Source organism: Tachypleus tridentatus, chromosome 6 (genome assembly GCF_004210375.1).
Source record: "Tachypleus tridentatus isolate NWPU-2018 chromosome 6, ASM421037v1, whole genome shotgun sequence".
Lineage (NCBI taxonomy): Eukaryota > Metazoa > Arthropoda > Merostomata > Xiphosura > Limulidae > Tachypleus > Tachypleus tridentatus.
The window spans coordinates 122,618,540-122,640,695 of record NC_134830.1 but is presented as its reverse complement, the minus strand read 5'-3'; the positions used below and the strand labels follow the sequence as shown (position 1 = coordinate 122,640,695).

General features: G+C 31.3%; 2 protein-coding genes across 13 annotated transcripts in view; one reads left to right on the top strand and one right to left on the bottom strand.

The window, feature by feature from the left end:
• Window positions 1-22,156, top strand: part of MED20 (Mediator complex subunit 20) — a 34,674-nt gene that overhangs the window by 7,578 nt on the left and 4,940 nt on the right. For 4 of the 7 annotated variants that reach the window (XM_076507501.1, XM_076507494.1, XM_076507499.1 and 1 more), the window contains exon 5: window positions 3,649-4,152. The exons of 1 other annotated variant lie outside the window; for it this stretch is intronic. The gene's annotated coding sequence lies outside the window, so the exon portion shown is untranslated. Of the gene's footprint in view, window positions 1-1,954; window positions 4,153-22,156 lie in introns of those variants that run through there. 2 more of the 7 variants (XM_076507495.1, XM_076507498.1) reach the window with 1 other exon arrangement.
• The window catches only part of LOC143253497 (urocanate hydratase-like), a 46,876-nt gene continuing 27,496 nt past the window's right edge, over window positions 2,777-22,156 (bottom strand). For 5 of the 6 annotated variants that reach the window (XM_076507487.1, XM_076507489.1, XM_076507492.1 and 2 more), the window contains 11 exons: window positions 21,693-21,790; window positions 20,326-20,401; window positions 13,717-13,749; window positions 12,867-12,955; window positions 12,011-12,081; window positions 10,105-10,203; window positions 8,703-8,802; window positions 6,920-7,001; window positions 5,547-5,595; window positions 5,026-5,076; window positions 2,777-3,788 (listed from right to left, as the gene is read on the bottom strand). In XM_076507487.1, coding sequence (XP_076363602.1) covers window positions 3,654-3,788; window positions 5,026-5,076; window positions 5,547-5,595; window positions 6,920-7,001; window positions 8,703-8,802; window positions 10,105-10,203; window positions 12,011-12,081; window positions 12,867-12,955; window positions 13,717-13,749; window positions 20,326-20,401; window positions 21,693-21,790 — 883 coding nt within the window. In that variant the 3' untranslated portion in view covers window positions 2,777-3,653. Of the gene's footprint in view, window positions 3,789-5,025; window positions 5,077-5,546; window positions 5,596-6,643; window positions 7,002-8,702; window positions 8,803-10,104; window positions 10,204-12,010; window positions 12,082-12,866; window positions 12,956-13,716; window positions 13,750-20,325; window positions 20,402-21,692; window positions 21,791-22,156 lie in introns of those variants that run through there. The other variant, XM_076507490.1, reaches the window with a different exon arrangement.

Here is a 22,156-nt window from a genome sequence, read left to right as displayed (position 1 = left end):
TACAGTCATGGCTGCTAGTCTTTATCCTTGTTCCTCAGTCTTCAGTGATCTGAATGTAGCCACATTCATGGCTGCTAGTTCTTATCCCTGTTCCTCAGTCTTCAGTGATCTGAATGTGGCCACAGTCATGGCTGCTAGTCTTTATCCTTCTGCAGCTGAGATTGAAGGCTTTTGTGAGAACATTTCAAGTTATCTGCTTGTTTTGAAAGTTGCTTACACAGCATGACACCAAACATAAAAATTTCTTCTTATAAATAGGCACACCTTGAATGTGGCCATGTATCTCTGTATCTTGGAAACATTCTAGACACTCGTATCACACTTCTGACAACATTGGGTAATTAATTACTCCTCCTTTCACTGTCCATGTAATGGGTATACAATACTTCCTTGCTAGTTTAGAGTATCAAAGTCTCCTTTTATCAATCTGTCTTGGAGACCAATTAGTAACTTTTATTAATTCTTTAGTGTTCTTCAAAGTTTCTTTCATTACTTTGTTTTATTGTATCATAACTAGCTAGATTTACAGACAGTTAAAATAATGTGTATGCTGCTTTTCATTCCTTTAAATAGCTATAACAATGTGTGTATTTACTAAGCCCCCTCTTTACTTCTACACTGACACATACCACTGGACTGTCCAGGTATTGGATAGCCCCTTTACTTCTAGACCACATGTTTTACCACTGGACTGTCCAGGTATAGGTTTGTAAATGTTGAAACTATAGATGGATTATTAGATGTTGAAAGTAAACCACAAATGAACTAAAATGCTGAAACTATCTCAGAGATAGATTACTAAGTGTTGAAATTATAACACAGATGGATTGTCAAGTGTTGAAACTATTTCAAACTATAGATGGATTATTAACTGTTGAAACTATACCAAATTATAGATGGATGATTAACCCTTTAATGGCAGCCATCATCAATTGATAATTTCATGCTTTGCACTCAGTACAGCTATCATCAACTGATGGTACAAGCTAAAAACATTAATTGGCAACACCTTAACACTGTAGTGAGTGTGTTTATTCAAAGCGTTGTGTCTGAGTCATTTTCTCAGTGTAAGTCATGGAGCATAAAAGGAAGGGTGTGTCAGCTAAGGGAATGAAGATAAAACATTTTTCGTCAAAAGATGAAATTGAAGTATTAGCACCTGATAATTATTCCAATGAAGAAGAAAGCTTTTCAGATTTCTCATCATCAAATTCAGTTGTTTGAAGCTCTGAACATGATTTAGATAGTGAATCCATAAGTTAATTAGAATCCATTGGTTCCCAATGGGTAAGGTGTTAAAATTGTGATCCATTTATTCATTCTTTTGACAGTAGAAATGCTGGATTCACAGATGAATTTAGGCTCATGGATAAATCTCAAGAATATGAATGTTTCACTGCTATATTTGATCAAAGTATAAAGAGTTGTATTGTGTGAGAAACAAACAGATGTTACGAATTTTGTAAGTCCTTGAATTCTGAAGAAAGTGAAAGTATCACTTCCTCTCCTTCACAAAGTAAGAAATGGGAAGATACAACTATTGAGGAAATGTACACTTTTTTTACTCTGGTGATGTTTATGTCACATGTAAAAAAGCATGTGTTGGCTAATGATTGGAAGAATGACCTCTTTTTAGGAACTCCAGTTTTTCCAAAATACATTACTTGAGATCGATGTAGGGAGATTCTTAGATATTTGAATTTTGCAAACAACGAAGCGCTGAATGCAAATGATCAATCATGGAAACTTTGAGAAGTGTTTACAATGGTAAAGACTAAAGCTAAGGAATCTTTTTCTCCATTTTAAAAGCAGTTATTGATGAATCTTTGATCGTTTTTAAGGGTTGCATGTTTTCAAGCAAAAAATTCCAAGCAAATTACATAGATTTAGTGTAAAGATCTTTGTATTATTATATGATTGTGAGACTTGTAATAGATTATATTTATTCCACAAGTGATGTAGATATCCCCAAAGATACCCGAGTTGGATTATCAGGATCATTTGTCAAGTAATTGATGAAAGACTACTTTGGAAAATGTTGTATATCATATACTGATAATTATTATACAAGTTTGGAGTTATGCAACTTTCTCTTTGAAAATAAGACTAGTTTTTGTGGAACAGTTAGAACTAATCATAAGAACATGCCTAAAGTTGCACCTCTGAAGAAGAAAGATGTTGAGACCAAGAAACAAGGAAATATTTTAGCACTTCAATGAAAAGACAAACATCTTTCCTTAGTACAGTACATAAAGGTGAAATGAAATACAGTGGAAAGGGTGATTATAAAACTAAATAACCAATCGCAATATGGTTTTAGATTATACTGTCAACATGAGGCTAGATGACAAAAATTACATGAAATTGGACAAATTGATTGCCTGTATAAATGTGCCAAGTGATGCAAGAAGCTCTTTATTCACCTAATTGATATCTCAATTTTGAATTCTTATAACATGTATCTAGTAAAAACTGGCAAGAAGCCATAATTGAGTCAGTTTAGTTACACTCTAATTTACCAATTATTGGAAAGGTATGGAAGGGTGACAAGACTTTTCCAGGAATATGTAGCCTTACTGTTCCTGATAGACTTGTTGGAAAAGAAGCATTTTCTCAGCACTTTTTCAGAAAACATTCCATCCTCAGGAACTACAAAAAGTGGACAAAGACAATATCATGTATGTATGAAAGATGGTGACCACCTGGTGTAGAGAATGTCAAGTAGCACTGTGTATTGGAGAATATTTTCATGATTTTCATACCATAAAAAACATTTGAGCTTGTAATAAGTAAGTCTTTATTATATTTTTCTTTACATTTTTTTCATATTTTGTTTAAAATTCATGATAAAAAATGTTAAAGATTACGTTTAAGAAATTTTTCCCAATTTTTTATGTCTGTGATGAGCTGCTCCTACAACATTTCCACTGTTTAAGGGTTAAACATTGAAATTGTACCACAGATGGATTTTTTGGTTTGTTTGAATTTTGAGCAAAGCTATACGAGGGCTATCTGTGCTAGCCATCCCTAATTTAGCAGTCTAAGGCTACAGGGAGGGCAGCCAGTCATCACCACCCACTGCCAATTCTTGGGCTACTATTTTATCAATGAATTATGGGATTGACCATCACATAATAACACCCACATGGCTGAAAGGGTGAGCATGTTTGGTGTGACAGGGATTTGAACCCATGACCCTCGGATTACGAGTCAAGTGCCTTAACTACCTGGCCATGCTGGGCCTGAGATGGATTATTAAACATATCTCTGTTTGGGACTTGTAAGTTGAGAGTTGTATGAATTGTATGCAAAGTTAGCCTGAAAGACTGCTTTTAAATACAATTTGATATAAAGTAATTAGACCTCATGTGTTTTTCACATCAATAATATATGCACAAATTTGTTTTTAAATCATGTTTATTTTAAGTACAAACAAACACTGCAAAATTTTTATCAAAAGTGTAAAAGAATGGATATCAAAAGTGTAGTATTTCTATTGATTAACACTAATTTTCAGACACTTTAATAAAGTATAATAATAGGTTATGATTTTTCTAATACGTAATAATGGTAGAAATAATATTGAGATATATGCAATCAGTAATATCAGTAAAGTTAGAACTGGTTTGTTCTACTTCCCGTTTACAGTCCAGTTACTGGGTAGCTTCAGTCACTGTTGGATCTTCAACGTCAAAAGGAAGTGTAATTTTAAGATGTTGATTTTTCTGCATAGCCAGCAGTGCCGTTTCTTTGGCCAGAGAATTTCCAGACCAACAGCGTCTTGCCACCTGTAAAGAAACCCATGTTAACTAAGTCTTATTATATAAGTCAAAATATGACCATCTTTTAACCATATACATTTAAAATTTGAAATGCTTCACATTAAATAATTTTACCAGTTATGATGGCTTATACATAATTAAATCGTAGAAACTAAGGGTTGTTATTGAGTGACTATATAATATACTACTTGTACTAATACCATCACATGTAACAGTGTACAGTTTGTTAATAACAGCCTTCCCTATCAGTTAGAGATAATATATTAGTTCAGTACAACTTAATGGTGTTAACTATAATTATTTTTGTATTGTTTAAATATAACTAGAATGTATTGTGAAAAAAAAATGGATAAAGATGTCAAATAACACACAGCAGTATATCAACATTTCTTGACTGATTAGTCCTTTTACCTACAACAAAACTCCACAAGAATGGTGTTTAGAAGTTCATTTATAATTGTTAGATTTCAGATATGTAAACACTGGTTACATTCAAGATATTTCTGAATTGCATAGAATTTTCAGCAAACTTAGACTGCTAATTGTGACACATTAAAAATCTTGAGATTTCATTGGTCAACTAATCTTCATCCATTGTCATAGTGCCTCTACAGCCTGGCTAGCTCATTGGTCAACTACAAATTGTGCACTGATTTCAATACAACAATAAACGTACGCTTGTTAGTTTAAGGTTAGCTTACTTTAAGCACCCAGTAAGGATGATTCTATTACTTACACCATTATATACATCCCACGACAACAAAGTGAAGATAATTCTATTACTTGCACCATTATATACATCCCATTACAGCACAGTAATGATTATTCTGTTATTTACACCATTATATACATCCCACCACAACACAGTAATGATTATTCTGTTATTTACACCATTATATACATCCCATTACAGCACAGTAATGATTATTCTGTTATTTACACCATTATATACATCCCACCACAACACAGTAATGATTATTCTGTTATTTACACCATTATATACATCCCACCACAACACAGTAATGATTATTCTGTTACTTACACCATTATATACATCCCACCACAACACAGTAACGATGATTCCGATACCTACCCTGTTACATACATCCCACAACAATACAGTAGGGATGATTTTGTTACCTACCCTGTTACATACATTACACAACAACACAGTAAAGATGATTATTACTTATGCTGTTACATAATCCCACCACAACACAGTAAAGATGATTCTGTTACTTACCCCGTTACATACATCCCACAACAACATATTCTCTGCTCTTTCTGCAGCTTCCTGAAGAAAAAATATACAAACAATTTGAAAAGAAGAGGCAGACTCCAAGAAACAAACAACTTTGTAAACAATTACAATCAGTTTCTGTTAAACATCACACCACTGACAAACAACTGTGTACATAACAAAAATCAGTTCCTGTTAAATGTAACACAACTAAAAAAAACTGTGTAAGTAACTAAGATCAGTTCCTTGTTACTTGGCATAAGAATATTTGTTAATGTTTTGGTTACACATGGTTATAGAAATATTCTCCATCTTTAAAAATATGTTTTAACTTAAAGATATATTTTAAAACACTATTACAATAGAAAGTCTAAATTTAAGAAGCTAGAAATAAAACAGGAGTAATGGCTTGTACTTTCCACAGGTTAATTGTAAAATAATTTATAAATTCTTGGCTGGAGTTTCACACTTGTGTGAAAGGTACAGAAAAGTGGTATTTTAAGATTTAATTAATTTTCTCTCACCTTAGTTCCATCTAGCACCAAACCAAATCCTCCATTAACCACTTCTCCCCTAAAATTAATGAATCAATATAAACATTCTTAACCTTCTATCAACAAGTAGTACTGTTACATGTGTTATTGTAAATTAAACATTCTTAACCTTCTATCAACAAGTAGTACTGTTACATGTGTTATTGTAAATTAAACATTCTTAACCTTTTATCAATAAGTAGTACTGTTACATGTTGTATTGTAAATTAAAAACATTCTTAACCTTCTATCAACAAGCAGCACTGTTACACATGTTATTGCACGTGTTTATATCTATTCTACTGTAGGGATTGTAAACTGGGACAGTGAAAATATTACCAATGGCAAGAAAGTTGAACAAGAATAACTTATGCCTATCTTATCTAACTTTTTTATTTACTGGAATTGCTAGAATAGTTTAATGCTTGCCTATGTCTACCATCACAGTAGTTGAATTCCATTTAAGTCACAATATGCACATAACACACACAAACATAACATCAAGAATTGTTATTACTTTATTTTTGACCTGACTTTATGATATGAAAGCCGTACGTGAAGTTGGAATACACATTTGTTTGTGCAAGTGACAAACAATGTTGATAATCAAGGGTCTTGTAAAGGTTTATATTTTTGTAAAATTATTTCAAATCACTGTAATGTGTAATTTAAATTATCAGACAACTCACTAAAGTCGTGCCTTTTTGATGACAAGGAACTAACTTTTAGAAAATAAAGTTTGAAGATGTCTTGAATGGGTGATGAAACAAACAGTATTAAAATTAATAATTGTAAAAATGTTCAAATAAGCTTTTATCATCAAAAGGCACCAAAGATCATATCTGAAAATGATACAGAACTTGTGGTTGTTTGCACATCGACTAGATGGTAGAGAAGTTGGTGCTAAAGTGAAGTGGTCGAGGACCTTTAATCTTGAGACATGTTTCAACAAGTCAATTAGTTGTGAAAAACAATCTGATATCTAACCTAAAGTGGATACAAACGTGATTTTAGTGGTAAAGAACAGCTGATTTTTTGATTAGATAACAGATGTTATTAAGATAAAAGAAGAGCAGCTGTGATAGATAAATTGTAATAATCTTTAGTAAAAGCATGTGTAAACTGCAACTATAGAAACATTTAACATTAAGTATACTTAGTTGTGGTTAGATCCAAGTCCAAATAATAGTAATATACTAGAAAAGATTTCTGGTGTGAACAAGTGCAGATGGTTGTGAAAGTGGTTCCCAAATAAATAAATTTGTTCCAAACACCATTACCAAGTTATGTGTATTTCTGTATGTCAACATAATATACATGTCAGACAAGTGATTTTAAGAAAGTACAGGTATTTTAATACTCACCACCCAACTCCTCCCCCGTTGTGTAAAGCCACCCAAGTGGCTCCACGAAAAGCATCTCCAATGCAGTTTTGTACAGCCATATCTACACATAATCATAATATTCTAGTGAAATTCAGAAACAACTGTGCACATTTATTTTAAGATAATAAAATGAAATCAAAATTCCTTAGCTATTAAAATGAGTGATATTACATCACAATGTCCCCAACAGTGTGACAGCAACAAGCTTATAAATACACAATACTAAAACACAGGCTTAAGATTCCCAGCAGTACATATAGCCTATTGTGTAGCTTCAAGATAGAACAAATCAATTACATTACAACAAGACTGGTAATTTTATTTATCTTGATTTAAAATGCCAAGAAAATAACAGCCATTTTTTTTATAGTATCAGCATTTTAAAAAAATAGTCAAACATTGAAACTTTTTTTGCATTCCAGAATCCTACAATCAGAAAATATTAGACAGGTCAAACAATTTACTTGTTTCAAAATCAAAACACTATAGCAGATATTGAACATCACATAGAATCCTATTTCTAATTAACATTTCTTTCAACAATTTGGAAAATATGTTTCGGCTTAGAAAAGAATTCACGGTTTTCAGTTTGGAAAAAGGACTGATCTGTCATCGCTACGTAATGTTCAGGCTGTTACCTAGCTGATGATGAATAACCTATGAAATGTAATCAATATATGTCTCACTATGTTAAAACGTAGGCTGCAAGTGATGAGAACAAGTGTTTATTATCACAGTATATGAAGTTTTATTCACTACAAAAATGGCATTAAATATCCTTGTTACACAAATTTGTTTGTGGCATTCACTGTCAAGTTTACACTGGAGGTATTTATACACATTTGTTTGTGTGACATTCATTGTCAAGTTTACACAGGAGATATTTATACAGATTTGTTTATGTGACATTCATTGTCAAGTTTTCACTGGAGGTGTTTATACATATTTGTTTATGTGACATTCATTGCCAAGTTTACACTGGAGGTATGTATACAGGTTTGTTTATGTGACATTCATTGCCAAGTTTACACTGGAGGTATGTATACAGGTTTGTTTATGTGACATTCATTGCCAAGTTTACACTGGAGGTATGTATACAGGTTTGTTTATGTGATATTTATAAGTTTCACATTAATAGAATCCATACACATAAATTTTCTGTATGTAAAAAGTGTACTTTTTGTTATAATTAGATATAGTGTTTTTACTGAACCTGAAAATTCACATTACAAACCATTTACAAACAACCTAAACATGAAATAATTTGTATCAGATCATTAGGATACAGCAATGATACAAGGTTTAATAACTGTTTACGGAATGTGTCTCTCTCTCAACAGGTATCTACTTGCATGTTGTATCATGCATGATCATGAAAACATTATGCAAACCTTCCTGTCTGTAAAATACCATCTATGGTACCACACTGTAATATTTACAGATCTGTAATTTTGTTAAATAACTGTTAATATTTGTGTTTTTCAGCAGTTATCTGAATTATAAAAACAAAATTATTATTAACATTACTTCATAAGTACTAGAAACTACATTCAAACATAATCTTAGTTAATAAAGCAACATGTCACCAAATCGTTACAAGATGAAATTGTCAAATTACCAATTTACTTGTAATTACACACAAACTATTGACATTAGGCAAAAAAATACAACAATAACATGCTATTAACTAGAGAAGTTGACAATGTTATTTTTCCCTCTATCTTTATATAGAAGATCACTGTTATTATTGTGATAGACTAACCTGCAGTGAAAGCTGATCCATCATATATGTTTGATGTTTCACGGAAAGGACTGTCCGTTCCGCTAACGTCATGATGGTCCCTGCTGATAACTATTGGTCCCTAAACATTATCATCAGATATAAGAATGTAACCAAACATTTTGAAAGTAATACAGGTTAAGGAGCTGTTATGATGGTATATAACACCACAACCTCTTACAAACAGCTGTTGTAGCAGCATAAAACACCACAACCTCTTTCAAACATTTTTGTGGTAGTACAAAACACCACAACCTCTTACAAACAGCAGTTGTGGTGGTATAAAATGCCACGACCTCTTACAAACAGCTGTTGTGGTGGCATAATACACCACGACCTCTTACAAACAGTTGTTGTGGTGGTATAAAATGCCACGACCTCTTACAAACAGCTGTTGTGGTGGTATAAAACACCACAACGTCTTACAAACAGCTGTTGTGGTGGCATAAAACACCACAACGTCTTACAAACAGTTGTTGTGGTGGCATAAAACACCACAACCTCTTACAAGCAGCTATTATGATGGTACATAACACCACAACCTCTTACAAACAGCTGTTGTGGTGGCACAAAACACCACAACTTCTTACAAACAGTTATTGTGGCGATATAAAATGCTATAACTTCTTACAAACAGCTATTTATTATTTGCACAAAGACAAAACAAGTCAAACTACGTTAAATAGTCACTTTTCTTCATATGTCCAAGGCACTAATTACAGTAATATCCAAGCTAAGTACAAAATGTAGTGAAGAATATAGAAATATGTTAAATGGTTTTACATTTTTCATATATTCTCTGGAAAACTTATCATTTTAACAAAACATCTCAATTCAATCTACACTATGTGGCATTCATGTAGATCTGCAATATGTAGTTGTCATGTTCATTCACAAAATGTGGTGGTCATGCACTAGCCCTATAGATGAATGTACTAAAATAGTCTTAACTACACAGACGGTTGTAGTGCAACATACTCTGAGCTCTACAGATGGATGAACTACAATAAAATCCAAGGAGTATACAGATTAATGGAAAGTCTTGTGCATAAGGACGGACAGATTGAATTTATTTATAACAGTTATGTCATGAGAATATTATTATTTTATGGGTAAACAGGTGTGACTTAATATTAACATAATCAAACAATAGATGAATTACAACTCACATGAATAAAACTGTTTTTAACTACATTAACAACAACAGAAAATTATTGGTGCTTTAACAATCACATTTCATAACATGTTTCACTGAAACTGACCATAGTCCACTAATCAGTCCATTTAACAAGTACTTCAAGCTAAACACTCTTTCACAGAAAACATAATTATTAATTACTCAAAACAAAATATTATAAAATTATCTTGTAGACATTACTGGTACCTTTATACAGCCATCCTGTACAGCCAGATTGAAAGCTAGAGCAATTCTAGTCCTGCCAACTCGGTCAGAGTAGAGTATACGAGCTTCCGATCCAACTACCTGTTTCAAAACCAAAAACATTTTATCAAGAAAATCATAATTTAATGTGTTTATACTGAATTCTACTTGTTGCTTGACTGTCAAAAGTTAATGTATTCATACTGAATTCTTCTTGTTACATGACTATCAGACATTAATGTGTTTATAATGAATTCTTCTTGTTACATGATTGTCAGAAGTTAATGTGATGAAACTGAATTCAACTTGTTGCATGATGAATGTTAAAAGTTAATGTGTTTATACTGAATTCTACTTGTTACATGATGACTGTCAGAAGTTAATGTATTTATACTGAATTCTACTTGTTACATGATGACTGTCAGAAGTTAATGTATTTATACTGAATTCTACTTGTTACATGATGACTGTCAGAAGTTAATGTGTTTATACTGTATTCTACTTGTTACATGACTGTTGAAAGTTAATGTATTTATACTGAATTCTACTTGTTACATGATGACTGTCAGAAGTTAATGTGTTTATACTGTATTCTACTTGTTACATGACTGTTGAAAGTTAATGTATTTATACTGAATTCTACTTGTTACATGATGACTGTCAGAAGTTAATGTGTTTATACTGTATTCTACTTGTTACATGACTGTTGAAAGTTAATGTATTTATACTGAATTCTACTTGTTACATGATGACTGTCAGAAGTTAATGTGTTTATACTGTATTCTACTTGTTCCCTGATGACTGCCAGATGTTAATGTGTTTATACTGTATTTCTACTTGTTCCATGATGACTGCCAGAAGTTAATGTGTTTATACTGAATTCTACTTGTTACATGATGACTGCCAGAAGTTAATGTGTTTATACTGAATCCTACTTGTTACATGATGACTATCAAAAGTTAATGTGTTTATACTGTATTCTACTTGTTCCATGATGACTGCCAGAAGTTAATGTATTTATACTGAATTCTACTTGTTACATGATGACTGTCAGAAGTTAATGTATTTATACTGAATTCTACTTGTTACATGATGACTGCCAGAAGTTAATGTGTTTATACTGAATCCTACTTGTTACATGATGACTATCAAAAGTTAATGTGTTTATACTGTATTCTACTTGTTACATGACTGTTGAAAGTTAATGTGTTTATACTGAATTTTACTTGTTCCATGATGACTGTCAGAAGTTAATGTGTTTATACTGAATTTTACTTGTTCCATGATGACTGTCAGAAGTTAATGTGTTTATACTGTATTCTACTTGTTACATGATGACTATCAAAAGTTAATGTGTTTATACTGTATTCTACTTGTTACATGACTGTTGAAAGTTAATGTGTTTATACTGAATTTTACTTGTTCCATGATGACTGTCAGAAGTTAATGTGTTTATACTGAATTTTACTTGTTCCATGATGACTCAGAAGTTAATGTGTTTATACTGAATTCTACTTGTTCCATGATGACTCAGAAGTTAATGTGTTTATACTGAATTCTACTTGTTACATGATGACTGTCAGAAGTTAATGTGTTTATACAGAAGTTAATGTGTTTATACTGTATTCTACTTGTTACATGATGACTCAGAAGTTAATGTGTTTATACTGTATTCTACTTGTTACATGATGACTCAGAAGTTAATGTGTTTATACTGAATTCTACTTGTTCCATGATGACTCAGAAGTTAATGTGTTTATACTGAATTCTACTTGTTCCATGATGACTCAGAAGTTAATGTGTTTATACTGTATTCTACTTGTTACATGATGACTCAGAAGTTAATGTGTTTATAGTGACTTGTTGAATCATCTCTTCTGATGAGCCTAATTAACCACGATGAACTCACCAATGAATGTTTACCGACATCCCTGATCCAGTGAATGTTAGCTTCATATTGTCGTTGTACCTTCTCTGAAACTAATTGTAAAAAAATAACCAGTATGAAATCAGATTACCCTGGTAACTACAGTTGTAACGTGTATGAAACGTTATTACACTGATCACTGTAGTAATACTTTTGTTTTTATAAAACTGTAATACTATTGTGGTTCATTAATCATAACTTTAATATCAAACATATTCCTATTTAAGTCAGAATAACTTTCTATGTAATTCTGTGTTTGTTTTATTCTCTAAGTTTTGCATCCAAGTGATATGAGGAAAATGTAACTTTCGAAAGTTATTTTATATTTCAAACCATTATAAGTTTAACAGCTTTTCTCAAGGCACACTATATGCTTTTCATCTTTAAAATGTAATGCTTAATTATAGCTTTTACATTCCAAAGAATTTGACATCATTCAAGATGGTTAGATAATTACTTTAGCCATTTATTGTCTCTTTTTTGCATAAGTTGTTTGCTATAGTTTTTAAGGATGACTAATAACTGATGGAACCCAAAACTTCAAATGATAACAACACAAAATTTTCATCTCACTAGAATTTTTAAAAACTACACTGAATAGTTGAACCATAGTAAAATTTAAAAAGTCAAAGATGAAAATATTTATGACAGAAAAGAGAAAGACCTCAACAAATAAATGGTAAATCAAGTTAACTATATAAACACAAATATTTGTGCTCTCTCTTTATGAGTTTTGATGGAATGATATTTATAAATTTTTTATATTGCACTAAAGATTCAACTAATTTGACATTTGTTTAGAATGTCAATCTTTATGGTAATGACTTCATGATTCTACCTCCTTCTTCAATGATTGCTTCTAAAACTGCAGCAGCAATGTTGTCAGTGGTCTTTAAATCAGTTGAGTCACATGAGGTGCACACCCATCTAGAAGTTGTGCAAGTTAAACATTTTTAGGTAAACTAACTATAGTAAATTAGAGCTTAGTTTGACAGATCTAGATACACAGTTTATACTTTCTATTATAAGGTATTAATTCAGCCTTCACCCAAACCAAGATAAATCTTAATGATTCCTTATGCTACTTTACTAAAATATTTTAAAAAATTGCACATTATGAATGTATCTTTTGGAAATGTATTAATCAAAGAACTATCTTTAAAAGTCACAATTAATATTTACAGCTCGACTCCAGGACAGAGCTCATCAGTATTTACAGTTTAATAATGATAACTGAGCTAAAGTAACCAATCTCATTACTTGTCATTTGTAGATGTTTACATCTGTAAAAGTCACTCTACAATTGTTCATAAGTTTTCATCAAAACACGTGTGTAAACATTTAAAGCTTTATAACAAATTGAGCATACATGAATGGTGGAATATATCCAAGAAAGTATGTTGTAATTTTTAAACACTGTAATGTTTTGTGTGTTTGTTAGTTCATAAATCTATACCATACTGAGACCATGTACCACTTTAAATAATAGTTTTCATAGATGGATGTGAATATTTATTTGAATCAACTACAAATCTTTTGTATGAAAAAAACAAAACAGCTCAAACTTTATAAAGACTCTTAGAATTTTTCAAAAACAATTACTGAAACCAATATAAAATAGTTTTTCTAATAATTTTGTACATTTCTATCAAATATTATAGACCCCATCACAAATTTAAAACACTTACCGAAAAGGTCCAAATCCAAGGGAGAATATATCACTAGAAATAAAGTACACAGCAAAATATGTCAACAGAAATAAAGTATAGTGAAATATGTCAACAGAAATAAAGTATATGGTAAAATATGAAAACAGAAATAAAATATATATTACAGTATGTCAACAGAAACAAAGTATATAGTAAAATGTGTCAACAGAAATAAAGTATATAGTAAAATATGTCAATAGAAGTAAGTATATAACATGGGTCATATTGGTCCATGTCAGCTGTACCATCTTCTAAACTAAATTAAAACTAGTAATAAATAAATTAAAAGAATTAAAGTCAGCTCTTTTCATTCATAAACTTATCAAGCTTTCTCTTAAACTCATTTGAATTTACTGACTCTACAACACCTGAAGGCAAACTATTCCAAAACTGAACATCCAGTTAGAAAAATAAAATTGTCTAAGGTGAAGATGACTTCTAACCTACCAAAATTTATAGTTGTGTCTCCTAGTTCTACTTTTCTGATTGATAAATATGGAAAAATATAATGTACCAATGTATGAAGCCCAAGACTGAACACAATATTCCAAATGCAGTCTAACCAGTGATCTATACAATGAAATTATAACATCTTTAGATTTGTATTCAATATTTCTGTAGATAGAACTTAAAATTCTATTTGCCCTACCACTAGTAACAGCATCTGGCTTTAGAGACTGGTCAACCATTACACCAAGATCCCTTTCATTCATGACACTGCTAAGGTTATTCCATTCAAATTATACTTATAATTCAAATTATGATAACCCATTACATTATCTCACATTTATCATAATTAAAATGCATCTGAAATGTATTTGACCAACTCACTAAATGATCTAAATCCTTTTGTTAATCAGCATCATCATTGCCACAGCTAACAACACCCAAAATCTTGATACCATCTACAAATATAAGTAATTTATTTGATATTCCTTTATCTATGTCATTAATGTAAATCAAAGAGAACAAAGGTTTTAAAATTGAGTCTTGAGGTACATCATATGTGACATCAATTCAGTTTGACTGAACTCCATTTATTATTAGCCACTGTTTTCTTACACCCAACCACTCTTCTATGCAATTTGCTAACTTATCCTCCACACCTGTAGAGATAATTTTTTAAACAAGTTTTTTATGTGGTATCTTGTCAAGTGCTTTCTGAAAATTCAGATGTACCAAATCCTACACCCTTGCCTTCATCTGCACAAGCAGTAATTTTTTCAAAGAAGGTTAAAAGGTTTAAAAGCCATTTTCTCTATCTAATAAGATTCTAAATTGTGCATCTTTTGACAGACTTTCCAAAACCTTTTTCCACAACTGATTTAAGACTAATTGGCCTATTTTTATCAAGGACAATTTTTATCACCTCATGAAATGAGGAGTTATATTAGGTAACTTCCAATCCTCTGGTTCTTGCCCACTGTTCAACGATTCACAAAAAATTATAGTAAGTGGCTCATATGTCCAGTCTTTAACCTCCTTTGAAACCATTTGGGAAATATTATACGAACCAGATGCCTCATTGTTTTTTAAACTTCCCAGTTTTTTCTTAACCAGTTCAGAATTAATGTATTCATCTTGTTTGATCTTGCTTCCATTTATCAACTGTTCAAGATGTGGAATACTGTTTAAATCTTTGTTAGTAGAAACTCAGTGAAAAACAAAATTTAATAACCCAGTAGCCATCTTGTGATCATCAGCTACTTTATTGTCCCTCAATGTTCCTATCCCATTGTAACATTTTGTTTATCTTTAATGTATTTAAAGAAATCCTTACTGTTAATTTTTACACTTTCAGCCATACTTTTCTGACTCATCCATTTTGATGTTCTAATTTCCTGTTTCACCAACTTTCTTGAACTTCTATATATATAATCTACTAAATCCTCTGTCATACCAGTCAGTTTAAATTTCTTATAGGTATCATGCTTTTCTTTAATTCTATGTGTTTACCCTTTGTGAGCCAATCTTTTTTTTTTACCTGCAGCTACTCTTTTATTTCTATAAGGAATATGACTACCTTGAATGTTTAAAAACTTATCTTTAAAAATGTTCAATATCTCTTCAGTGTCTCCAGATAACCCAGCTGTCCAGTTCACAACAGATAATTCTTGTTGCATCCATTCAAAATTTGTTTTGAAATTTGTGACCAAAATATCATTATTCTTTATCACCATATCCAGCAAAACATTGAATCTAATAGAGCAATGATCACTTGTTCCCCAATAATTACCCTCTCAATCATTTCCCACTGTCTGCAGATTTACAATGTTAGAATCTGGGTTTTGATACCCATAGTGGGCTGAGCACTGATAACCCATTGTGTAGCTTTGTGCTTTATTTCAAACAATATAATCATTTCTGTATTTGAAGTTAACAATAAATCTAAAACAGCATTATTTTTAGTAGGTTCCTTGAAACGTTGGTGAAGAAAGCTATTCTGAACAGTTTCCCAAAACCTTTCACCCTCATGGTTTGATTCTAGCATTTTCCAATATATATTGATGAAATTAAAATCCCTCATAATTATAATTCATTAACAGCTGACATTTTAACCTCATGGTAATGAGTCTCACTAATTTCATCAGTATCACTTGGTGGTCTGTAACAAATTCCCAGCAAAAGCCTTTTCATTTTATATCCAATAGTAGAAACCCAAATGGATTTAATCTCCTTGGTTTTATCCTCAATTTCAACAGGATTTAACTCGTATTTTCCATAAAGTGCAACTTCTCCCCATCTCTATTAAATAGTCTGTAACCCTGATTTCAAAGGAACTTCTGTCAACAAAGTCATCTACATTTAACCATGCTTCAATTATTCCAATCATATCAAAATCCTCCATTCCTACCAATGCTCTAAAGTCATCTATTTTATTTATTATACTTCTAGCATTATAGTAGTAACAATTATGTCTACCCTTGTAACCACTTCTATACTAATTTCCTGTTAAACTTTTCTCTGCCTTTTATTATTTTTGCATTTATTTTTTCCTCTCACAACTGCCTAATCTTAGTTTAAGACCTCCCTCAGCAGCCAATCAGCCCCTATCTTATTTGAATGTAAATCATCCATTCCAATAAACTTTCATTGAACTGATCCCACAATCCCAATCTGCTCATCCTTACATATTAACCTAAGTCTAATATTTAGCCCTAGTGACTCACTTGTAACTTCATCCCCACAGTTAATTCTGGGCAGTATCCCTGACACAATTAAGTGATGGTTTTTACTTTAAATGCCTTTATTAACCATTTCTACTTATTAATTAGTTCCTCTGACCTACCTTTCCCTACATCATTAGCCCCTACATGCACTACTAAAAATGCATTTCTAATAGCTTCTTCATTGTATCACCTACTCTGTCAGTTATATCCAAATATCTTGTCAATGAATCATCTATACATATAACCTTCTTATCATCCACATCCTTCTCTGACCTTTTGTTTTACTTCCCTCCATTAGTTCCTCAACTGTCAAAATCAAGGGCTAGAACTTGTTCAACAGAATAGGGTCATTATAACTAAATTCACTAGTTTTTACTCTAATAGTACTTATTCTAACTTTGTGAAAGTAATTATTAGCTGATGTATTCCTTGTATGTAAAAGCTTAAGCTTCATTTAAAGTTCTGCTGCCACTTTCCACAATCTATAGTTTATCTACTGCCTCTATTTCAATTAGGATAGCCTCTACATTCTCCTCCAATGTACAAACTCTTGAAAAATATTGCACATCTTCATTACTAGCTTCCTTAGATGTACATGCCAGTACTTGGCTCCCAAATAAACACCATTTATTGCACCCATTACCCCTAACAAACTGTCAGCACTTAATTCCAACACTATGCTCAACATTGTATTTGTAGCCTAAAATAAGTACCCAACAATAAATACCAGTAGCCTATTGTTAACACTGTTAATCCTATGTCTGAGAATCATATATATTACAGTATTTTATCTCCACACTAAAGTAATAAAGTTTATTTTTTATTATAAAGTACTTAATAATTTCATAGAACTGAAAATACATGTAACATTAATAATAAAATGTATTTAGTCTGATTTACCGTACTGTGTAAAAATGTAGGACAAAGTCAAAAATTAGACTTTATGCTCGTTTCAAAGAACAGTAAAAGGTAAATCACAGGTTAAACATCAAAATTTTATTAATCTTCATATTTAGTACAACAGAAGTTCAACAAAGAATTAATATTTGATGTGTCTCCCTTTTCCTTTGATAACAACAGAAAGTTTTCCAGGCATTGTTACAGCATATTTAATTTCAGTGTCCTTTGGGATTATACTCCAAATATCTCTCAGTACACTTTCATAAAGTTTAAAGTTTCCTTGGAAGTAATGTTTGATTTGTCAATCTATCAAATTCCAAATGTGTCATAACTGATTTGATGTTGGGGTTCTGTGGGGGTTGTTGTATCAGTTGAATGACTCCAGCACCTTCTTTCTTAGCTAAGTAATTTCTGAATAGGTTAGATGAGTGTTTGTGGTCATTATCTTCTTAATAGAAGATTTCTTTACCAATAATATACAAACCACTGACTATACCATGAGAAATCAGTATCTAATGGCACTTTTGCTGATACATTATTCCATATATTTTTGCAAATATCTCCTGTTGTATCAGTAGAGAAACACCCCCACACCATTATATTCCCTTCCCCATGCTTCATGGTAGGTGCTCTACATTGAGTTAAGTATCTTTCACCTTTCTTCTTCTAGACATATAGCTTGTGCTTTGAACCAGATATTTCATACTTGGATTCATCTATCCATAACACACTTTTTCCAGTTATCTGTAGTCCAGTTTTTGTACTTTTTGGCAAATTTCAGTCTCTTGACAATATTGGGAGACCAACATAAACTTTCTGCTCTACTAACAATTCTCTATACTTTTTAGGCTGTAGCATGACAACAAAATATATAGTTAAACATTCTTTTTATTAAGGGTTATTTGTGGAGTGTTATTAAATTGATTTCTTTTGGCATATACCAGTGTCATATGCTAGCTCCTTGCTATATAGTTAAGACACTGCATGGGTACCATAACAGTTATTTCAAACCCTAAATTTGATCAGTATGTTCATTGAAGCAGAATGATTATGACATGCCCTTGGTACAAGTATATGAGAATTCCAATGAATGACAAGTATTCTCACCATGGCTCATACACTTGTCAACAAGAACCAGTGAAACATTATTACAATGTTGAAATTTACATTCTGTAATGGCATGGAAGAATTGGCCCCATGAATTGAAATAAATAACAAAATATTCTCTTGTTCTAATGCTTTTGCACAGCACTTTATATTATAACCTACTTATATCTATAAGTAGTATATTAGTAATTAGTATATAGTAATATATAGTATATAGTAATTAGTATAAACTAATGGATCTAAGTTCAAGTAAACAAGTTAATTCTTGAAACATCAAGGCACAATAAACTACGTTTTTAGATTATATTTGTTAAATAAAACAATGTATTTGTCTTGTTTTAAGATTTACCAGTAAGTAAAAATATACCTAAGCCTAAATTACCATTACATGTAGTAAGCCTATATTAACGCTGTAATACAATTTACACTACTAAACTTTAAGTTAAATCTTTGACCATGTTATTTTTATTTACCAAAATTACTATCTATAGCTATTATTGTTTTATTTAAACCAAATTTACTCAAAAGTATAGTATTAATATAAAATAATTTTCAGAAACCTATAACAGTATAGAAATTTAACTTTTTATTGTTCTCAAGTAAAGTTCTTAATGAAATGTCACATTAAGTAAATTATGTAAAAAATCTTAAAGTATATATTTTTTTAAAACAAAATAACTAAGCATGATTTATAATCTGAGATTTGAAAAAGAATAATTATACATTACAAAAAAACTTTTCTTTATCAACAAAAAATGTGTAACAAAAAGTATCATGTTATAACAGTGTCACCTTAATGTTTTCCTTTGTAACTGGGGCTGAGAATAAAATTGCTCTGAATGTTTTTTGTTTTTCTCAAGTACAAACTTTTAGCTCATAGCTCCATTAAGTGTTAACAAATATGAGATCTAATTATAGTTTTTGGTTCATAAGGTCAAACTCTTCTTATTGATGTATTTTACCATGCTAAAGGTCTCACAGATTAATTTAATCTAATACTGCCTAAAATAATTTCAATTTTAAGGTAGGCTGGTAAGGGTCCTCATGAGAAATAAAAATATAATCATGTGTACAAGTGCCCCACACTTTGTATTGTTGGTGCACAAAAATAAAGCTAATCAAAAGGGAAACAAAGTTCTAATAGATTAATGTACTTTAATCCTAACTTAAAGTACTTCAAGTACCATGGCCATTGAGAATTTGGTTTAATGTTGAGACTATTCAGCTTTTTTAAATTTTTTTCTTATAACATTGAGTTTAAGCATACCATTTTCATTATTACAATGTGTCAGTGTCCCTTATTTTCTTAATTCCATGATATGTCAGTATGCACTGTTTCTTTATTCAAGTATCATGTCTCAATATACCATTTTCTTATATTATAAAAAGCAATAATTTAAAGAAAGCTTACCCCATGATGTCTTGCACATATGATGGATACCAAAACTTCATTCCACTTTTGTCATTAGGATGTTTCACATCAGCCCCTGATAATTTTCACAGTTGTATAACTTTTATTAATTAATACTGATAATTAATATAAAATACTGGTTTGAAGAGGCTGAAAGGTTAAACTAAAATTATTGCTACAGAAATTAAGATTAACTGTTGTATATGTAAGTCTTAAGTTTGTTTTTTTATTAATGATGGAGATTATCAGTAATCAAGAGTTATTAATAAAGGATAGAATTCCCGAAAACTGATATATCTTAGTGGCAAGTGATAAGTCAAATGACAGATGTAGCTTCATATTACATTAAACAGTTTGTCTGCTAAATAGTTCAGAAATATCATTAGTATTAGTGTTACATATTATTCAAATCCTTTATAAATATAGGTTCTCTGCAGTGGGTAAGAGAAACTAAAAACTGGTTTATTTTCCTATTTAAGGACATGAATGAAATTTAGGCTTTAACATTAGTGAGGAACAAGAATCCAAAGTAACTAGATGGAATAAAATAAATCAAGGGTAGTTGCAGAGGTAATCGTCGAGAAGAAAATACCTCCAATGCTTAAAAGCAAAACTTGCGAAACAGTAGTGATGCCAGTTTTGCTTTATCAAAGTAGAAAGTGATATTTTAGAAAGAACTAAGATGAGAATGTTAAAGCAGATGCTGGAAATATCTCTGAGAATGACATCTATTAAAAAAAAAGCAAGACTGAGTTGGTTTGGACATGTGCTTAACAGAAGAATGGTGTGCAGTGAGAAGAGTAATGCAGTAATGAATATAGGGATGGACTTGAATACAAGGGAAATGACGTACCAGACTGTAATATATGGAGAAAGATGACCTGACAGAAGTGTAATACATGGAGAAAGAAGACCTGATAGAGCTGCAGTATTTGACAAAAGAAGACCCAATAGGAGTGCAATCTACAAAGAAGGAATACATGACAGGATCACAATCTATGGAGAGAGAAGCCTCAATAGGAGAAAGAAAATTTGAGTGGCTAACCCAATACAAGAAGTAAATTAAGTTTGTAAGAAGAAACTTAAATGTAACTATTTAGAAAGTAAAGTAAGACTTGACTTTCTTATCATATTTAAGTACAAATCCATCACATTATATAAAAACTCTCAGCTCAAATATTGTGATCAATGAAAAGAGAAATACCAATATGAAATTAAATAGAAGATATGAGTGAAAAAATAATTCATCTTCAAGCTGAGTTGTTAGTTTTATAAAACATGATACACATTTCATAAAATTAAATTTGGAATTTTTAGCCATGTTTAATACAGAAATGAATAATAAATGAATAATGAGCATTACTGACCTGCTCTATCTGCTTCCAAGAGAAATGCATTCCCATAATCAAAGAAAAACATGCCAGCTGCAGACATCTTGTTAACAGCTTCAACATGTCTTCTCATACTGTAGATATTACAAACGGTTAAAAATAACGTTTTAAAAATTTGAACATTTTATGACAGCAATACTTACAAACATGAGAGATAACCTGTCTACATAACATAAACATGACAGACAAATATACTGAGAGAATTGAGCTAATTCTTTTAGACTTGACAACAAGATGTTGGCAGTAATACATTTTAGTAACTGTTTGACCTCACCTCCTTTTTGGATGATTGTTTCTAAGACTACAGCAGTATTGTAATGGATGTCTATATCTCATGTGGGTCACCTGTCTAGAACATGTGGTGCAAACTGAAGCAAGTTTGGCTTTCTTATCCTTTATAAGTACTTATCACACACTCTGATCAACAATAATAAAGTTAG